Below are 7830 nucleotides of genomic sequence, written 5' to 3'. Positions count from 1 at the left end.
CTAGCAAATGTCATATGATTGTACACTTAGAAATACTTAATGGAAAAATCCCTTGTTACTCTACTCGATTAAGTGCTCTGCTGCATTTGCCATTTCAGGATTATCCATCATACACAGCTTTTGGCCAAAATCAATATGCACAGTATTACTCAGCATCAACATATGGTGCATATATGACCTCAAACAACACGGCTGATGGCACTTCATCATCGTCAACCTACCAGTTGCAGGACTCTCTCCCTGGCCTGACTAGTCAACCAGGTACAGATCTACATTCAGGTGAAAACAGTTTTTGCATTTTATTCTGTACTTGTAGAAAGACAAGATTTCCTTATTTACATTTTTTGGATATTGACATTTTAAGCTCATGCCTTTCAGAAAGCACTATCATGCAAACCAACCGAAATAAGCTTTTTGGGTTTTTTAGTTAGGAAACCTGTCTAGTTTGTTTGCGAGTTTCAGAATGAGATGGTTGTCTGTGGAAGGAGGAGGAGGCCTGAAAAAATCAGTCCGGTAGGGATCCGTTAGCACTGAAAACAACCATAAGATAAAAAACCTTTAGCAGACTTCAGAATAAAAATTCAGTGAGTTCTCCTGTTACTGACAGTGGAACATTACTGTATTTACCTACATGTTCTCAATTATTTAGAATAATTGAATTTGAAGAATTTAAAACAAGATACTGTTGTTTGTTTAATTACGCCCCAGTCGTGCTAGCAAAGCACGTGGGCGTTACTCAGATGTACACAAGCTGTGCTTGCTAATTCATTAATTCAGGTAACTAAGAATAGAGCGATCGGTTAAAAAAAAAAATAGCACTGGAGTAGTTGAAGTTGCAGAAACATCGTTCTCGGGAGTCGTCAGGAGACTCGGTTCTGCCCAACTCTGCCCCCTGGTGCACGTCCACGACAGGACAGTGTCTGGTTGCACAGTTCTGTTAGGGCACACTGCTGGCACCTCTTCATTTCTCCTCATTATCATAACAACTCAGTTCACAGTCGTTTACCTTCTCCATTCCGTGTGTTCTGCAAAAACAAACGTTAATATGGATTTCAGTCTTCGTTTTCTTTCCATGCTAGATTTCTGAACATCTCACCAGCTTATTTTCCCCCATTTAATATAAATGGGACTAAAGTGAAGAAAAGTTAAAATATGTGTTTGCAATTATGCGTAGTAGAGTGCAGAGCTATAAAGAGCTTGGTGGGCTAGTTTAGGAATTCACAGCCATTGTCAGATGAGTGTGGTATCCTCACTGGGTGAACAGAGCTTGCTTTTTCATCCTCACTTACCTGTATGGTTTTTATTATATCGGAAGTTTTTAAAGATCTAGCTCAGCATTACATCATATATTCATAACCCAAGTAGACTACTAAGGCTGCGTGGCATCTATGGGAGAGGTTATCAGTTGCCAGCTGCCTGGCTGAGCATTGCTGGTGATCGTTTATAAGACGACGAGCAAACTGGGGTTTGGATTAGGCTCTGAATAGAAATGGACTTTAATCAGAAAATCAACTCATTGCATAAATCTTCCTGATTCTGATCCTAACAACATGTTTGTGGTGTGGTGTGGTGTGGTGTGGTGTGGTATGGTATGGTATGGTATGGTATGGTATATGGTATGGTATGGTATGGTATGGTATGGTATGGTATGGTATGGTATATGGTATGGTATGGTATGGTATGGTATGGTATGGTATGGTATGGTATGGTATGGTATGGTATGGTATGGTATGGTATGGTATGGAATAGAATGGGTATAGGAAGACACACATTCCCTTGGTCTTTGATGAAAGTGTAAAATGCTATTCAGTGGTCTCAGAATGCAAATTTAGGAAGACAAAGGTAAAAATCAAGTGAAATTTTAACACTTGCAGGACATTCATAAGGCACAAATCATATGTAAAGTGGTTTTAAAAGAGTGTGAACACTCCCAGCTGATGTTTTGGTAATTGCATGTTCTGTGTACTTCTCTTTGTTCCGTTGTTATACCTCCTTGTTTTTATTTGAGAAAGTCAGGCAGTGTTTGCCATGTTGTCTGTCCCTTGTGCATCTGTGTTTCCTAGAAATGCCATATAAATTTATCATGTATTGCAAACTCCCTTAGTATCAAATAGCACTGAGAAAAGAAAGGAATCTTACATAGCTTGAACAGGTTGAAAACATGTTGAAGGCTTCACATTTATGAAACAGTAAGAATTTTTCTTGTTTGTGGATTGCTTAAGCATATGAACTTGTTTTCCTGTTAAGAAGGTTGTGCATCTGAACTTACACATCTGCCCACACACTCCTTATTTCTGAGAAGCGCTGCGCTGATCATGCGACCCTCTTCTGGGAGTGAAACACCCACTTTGCGAATACCTGACATGCCTGTGCCCTTCTGCGTCACTGTAAAAATAAATTCCCATCAGGGAGGTGCAGTGCCCTGGAGATCACTTCAGATACAGCAGATCATACTGCAGAGCTTCAGCACTCACCGTGTTTCACTCGCTGTCTAACAGACCGTTACTGCTCGGTCCTTAAGTCTCACTGCAACTAAAACCAAGCAGTGCACTTCACTCCACTGCCATCTCTGCTAGCTGTTAATTGAAATAACTGATCAAAGAGCACTCTCCACACATACAGGATTTCTTGTTTTCATATAAAACCCCATCAGATCAAGAGTTAATATCAGTTACAGTTTTATTTATTGACCAAGAGAACGAGATGAAAATTGAAATCAAGTTTACTCTTTCTGCTACTCCTAACAAGCAACACACTACAAGCCAGTAAAAAAGAGGTTTGTACTGTTGAAGCCATCTTCTGGCTGCTCTTTCTGCTAAGAACATGTAACAAAAATCAATCCGTAGGAGAGTGTAAAGGGGCTCAGTTCATCCATCCCACACCTGTGTAAGGCTCGGCTCCTTACCCTTCCCATGGACTTCGCTTCTTTGTTTGGATTGTGCCTGACCTGCATTAAGTTTTTTCAAAATGCACTCATCACCACAGAGTGTCTGTGAGACAAATAGGTGTCTCCAGGGGCACTGCATCTCATACTGGGATAAGTTGGGAGAATCCTTAATGGATTCAGCCTCAGGAGTTGAGTACGTTTGAGTGTATTCAGTGAGTACCCGAGTACCTTTAATCTAGGGTGGGTAAAATTCTAGCAGAGGAAATAGGTCCATAGGAAGACGGGTTAAAAGCTTCACATTTAGGCACCTCAGTTTCATATGTCCAGAATTAAACCAGGTGATGCTGTGGGATAGTAGCTCCAAATTGGTTACTGGGATGTGACACTGGTCTCTCTTAATTTGGTACCCACAGCGAACTCACCCTTTGCAGCTTCACCAGGGGGTGGCATTATGAAATACAGTGCAAAGGTCTACGTTCAGACTGTGCCCATACCTCTTTTCTCCTGGTTAAGTGGCACAACTGTGTTTTAACAGGGAGAAGTGTATGTTCACGTCAAACTACAGGTGTGAAACAATGTTCTGGGCATGAAAGACCACCTCCTTTTGTAACGGTGGTGCTGTGGCTCCCTGTCCTCTAGCTGGAACTGCTGCAAGGTCTCCGGAGCATGAAGGGCTTCCTGCTGGGCAAGAAGCAGTGTTTGAGTATGTGTATGAACATCTGTGATAAAGTGGTCATTCCGTGTTCTGGTTTTAACATTTTCCTCTCGCTTTATTGGATCACTGATGCTGATCATAGTTCCAGGGGGAGGAGGCCGTGAAGTATATTTATTAGCCATGTGTTGAATATTGGAAAAGCTAAAAAAATCTCGAACTTTGCAATAAAAATTACTGTCTACTGTGAGCTGCAGTAGGAACTCTTCATGAGGGTAAAGTTTTCAGTGCTCTTTGGTACTAGAATTTCTCACATTCTTTTGTGTTACGTGGCTGAATTTTTAATAAGTTTTCCTTTTATCAGCATTGACCTAATTTCTAAAGCAAACAGAGGATAAGAAAATGCAGTTGCTACGTTAGCCTGCTCTTGGTAAAAAACCAATCAAGCAATTAAGCCTACAGTTGTTCAAAAAAACATGCACTACTGACTTCTGCAGTTCTAAAATAGATGCATACCTTGCATTCAAGTAAGAGACAGCTGCTCCTTCTGATTTGGAGATTAGCGTAATGAAATAAAGTTGGCTTTAAATATCTAGAACTTACAAGGTCCAATGATTAGTTACAGTACTGATTAATGGATAATTATGCAATCATGTACAGCGTTGACCCAAGCAGAAGCCTGGGGCAACTGGTAATGGCTAATGCTAAATGAAAATTGGAGTTAGTTACTTCAGTTGTTAGATACTTTCAGAGAAGATTTAGAAGAGAGCTTTTTTGATTTATTTTATTTTTGGTAGATTAAACACAGTCATTGAGAACAGATGTTTTAATACATTACTGTAGAAATGAGTCCTGCTTTTGTTGTAAAATGTTGAAATGTTATAAATATGAAGACATTTGTGGTAAGAATGTAAACATTCATTTTCACTTATTTAATTTTTGCCTTTTCATTTCTGGGGTTTTGGTTTGGGATATTTTTTCCTCTCTGTCAGAAAAATCTAGAGAATTATGTTTTTGTACAGAACTCTTGCATACTCAGAATTTATTTTGAATTCAGTGTAGATTTTTGCTGCATGGAGCTTCTGGTTGTGAAGCATCTTTTTGTACATTTACCAAAGTATATTTTGCTGCTCTTCTTATGGAGAAAGAATTACAATAATGTGACCTTATTGATCGCTCCACTGCCTGCAGTGTCCTCACTGACATCAACACCATGCTGGGAATAGAAATGATTAGTCAACAAGAACTCCCTCTCTCCGTTCTGAAGGGACAAAGCAAAACCAGTATGGGAACACTATTCATCAGATATTATTATTACTGCTCATTTTTGGCAAATAAGAGTTTTGGCTGAAGAGAAACAACTATAGAATGCATATGATCCTTGTCCAAATCAGGACAGGCCAACCTAAAATGATACCTATCTGGTGTAAATTCTCAAATTGCAGTTTTGAAAATCTCTCCTTAACTGCTGCCTGAAAGTTTGTCTCTGTTCTGCACAAGCAGAGAAGCACTTTGGCTTTGCGACATTGAACTAGTCATGACCTAGTTCAAGAAAAGAGTTGTATTATCTTCTTCCAGGCAACAAACATCAGACTAATTTGAGTACTTTCCCAGGAGGTGAGAGAGACAGATTTGATTTCCTCCTGTTTCGTGGAGGATTCATCACTTTCCACTTGAGGGTACAGGAGTGTGATTCTTGGTCATGAAAATATGTCTCTATAGTTCATATATTTATCAGCTGTTCAGTCAAATAAATCAGTGTGCCCTGGAGAAGGTAGTGGAACCTAGACATGTCCTTTTCCAGGTATATGTCCTCCCCAGTAGGCTCGAGTACTAACTCTCTGCTCGTTCTCCCCTTTCCGTGAATCTTGAATTCTTCCCTCACAATCTCTAGAGCTCCCATTCAGGAATGTGACATTATGGGCTTAAATCTTACTCTTCCAAGAAATACAACAGTATTTTCCCAGTCAAGTTATATAAATACATCTTCCCAGTGTATTTATTTTAATAATCTTCTCTATGTGGTTCACTGTAAGGTATAAATAAATGACAGAAGATATTAAGAATTTAACTATTGTGTTACATTACGCATAGACTCCTAATTGAGACTGCAGTCTATTTCTTCTTAGAGCTTGCTAGACGAGAATTGGTTTTTTCTTTGTTGTGGAGGCAGAATGAGGTGAATGACTCGGAGAAGATTGCAGAAACATGCGATCGTTCATGTTAGAAGGGACCTCTGCAGGTCTTTTGGTCCAGCCTGCTCATGGATGAGCCAGCTTAGGTCGTGTTGCTCAGAGCTGTGTCCCATTGAGGCTTGAGTATATCCAAGGATGTAGAATGCACAGCCTCTCTGGGCATCTGTCCCAGGGGCTGACCACTCTCACAGTGAAGGACTTTTATCTTGTATCTGAAAGGAATATCCTTTGCTATGATTTCTGTCCCTTCTTCTTGTTTCTTTTTATACCTCTGCGATGAATCACTCAGCCTTTCCTCCTATGTGCTCAACCCCTTGACTGTCTTGGTGGCCCTCACCTGGACTACCTTCTTTGTCAACATCTGTCTTGTATTTGAGGACCCACAACTAGACATTTTTCCAGACATAGTCTTGCAAGTTCAGAACAGAAAAATCACTCCTTGATCTGCTGGCCACTTTCTCTGTGGTCTGGTGGACTTCGGTGACCTTAGTGATTCTCCTTTGTAAAATGAAAAATGTTCAGATTCCAGCTCAAAATCAGGTGCCTAATAGATGATTCTTGGGAAATGTTTGTACCAGGTGTTAATTTATTCTGCAGATGTGCCATCGTGAGCACTTTTAACAAATTTTACCAAAGTGGCCCAGGAACACACAATTACATTGATTCAAGACTACGTTGAATCAAACTCTGTAGCAGATGACAGATCTAAGCTATACCATTTCCTTCTTTAGTGGAAAAAAATCAAATTGCTAATAGGATAGATGATGGATGAGGAACCCAGCCAAACGACATTTGTTGCTAGCAAATTTTTAAGGGCACGGAAGGTGTGTGTTATAAAGAAAAGGGTATTTTCTATTCACTGAGCTGTGGCATAAATTTACTTTGAAGGGGAAGTTCTACACCATCATTCCTGCAGTCTGTCTGTCTTACATAGCTACTGGTTTGTGATCACTTCTAAAGCCCTTCATAACCAGTAGAGGCAGAGTAGATTAAATGGATAAGTCTGGGATAGGGCTGAGTGTTAAGAGCCAGGCCAGATCAAAGGTCCTTCTAGCACATCATCTCTCTGCCCGCAGAGAAAAGCTGATACTTAGAGAAAGATTATCAGAAGATGAGTATGACTTCGTCCTCTTTCTGGTAGTAACTGGAATTTAATATTGTGACTTTACCCTGCCAATTTATGGGCAGAGTTAAGATGAAAAAACTTTGTGCTCTACTAAAGAGCGGGTGACATGGGAGGAGGATCTGAAGCAGGAAGCTGACTGGTTCTTCAGATGCATGGACATGTGCCAAAGGGTGTGCTGGTAAAAGCAGCACAGGACTTGGAAATAAGTCTAGCTGAACTCCAAACGTGGGAAAAGAACTACTGTAACTGAAAGGCACTTTGTGTTTTGAGAATTCATTAGTGTAAGTTTTTTAATACTTCTTTCTTGGATTAATCAATATTTTACCTGTGCTCATGTGTGTTTGTGTCTGTACGTGCATATGTGTAATTTTGATCTTACTCTGCTATGGTTTGTAACATTCCCTTGGTAAAGACAAAAATGTATGTGGCATCTGCAGATTCTATCTATGTAAGACAAAGCATGTTATCACTCATTTTATACCACATTTTTAGGTGCATCTTGTGGTTGAGTTTGCATATAGACAAGCCTAGCTATGAAGGGGCGGGGGGGAGGGGGGATAAGTTTATTAATTAAAAATCCGGCACTAATTTTGCCATGAATGGTTGACTTTACAGGGGAGTTTGACACAGTGCAAAGCCCCTCCACACCAATCAAAGATCTTGATGAGAGAACATGTAGGAGTTCTGGGTCAAAGTCTCGGGGTAGAGGGCGGAAGAATAATCCATCACCCCCTCCGGACAGTGACTTGGAGGTATGCCTGCCATAACTGATGAATGGTAATGTGGAGGTTTCTTCTGATGAAAAGTAAATTCTGAAAACTACAGCTGTGGAAATAGCTTAAGGCATTTTAGAAAACATCATGCAGTCTCATAATGGAATATAACAGATACTAGTTGCTGTTTTAACAAGGGTTTACGATGAGACATTACTGTTCTTCATGACAGTTAGGCAGAAAAGTGAATGCGGTTC

At 40.1% G+C, this 7830-nt stretch overlaps 1 protein-coding gene across 1 annotated transcript in view; it reads left to right on the top strand.

The window, feature by feature from the left end:
• The window catches only part of EYA4 (EYA transcriptional coactivator and phosphatase 4), a gene marked incomplete at both ends in the record, with an annotated part of 48548 nt that overhangs the window by 39367 nt on the left and 1351 nt on the right, over positions 1-7830 (top strand). The window contains 2 exons of the mRNA XM_010135587.1: positions 99-279; positions 7476-7612. Of these exons, the coding sequence (XP_010133889.1) occupies positions 99-279; positions 7476-7612 (318 nt within the window). The remainder of the gene's footprint in view (positions 1-98; positions 280-7475; positions 7613-7830) is intronic.

Source organism: Buceros rhinoceros, unplaced genomic scaffold (assembly GCF_000710305.1).
Source record: "Buceros rhinoceros silvestris isolate BGI_N320 unplaced genomic scaffold, ASM71030v1 scaffold590, whole genome shotgun sequence".
Taxonomy (NCBI): domain Eukaryota; kingdom Metazoa; phylum Chordata; class Aves; order Bucerotiformes; family Bucerotidae; genus Buceros; species Buceros rhinoceros.
This window is presented reverse-complemented; position numbering and strand designations above follow the sequence as displayed.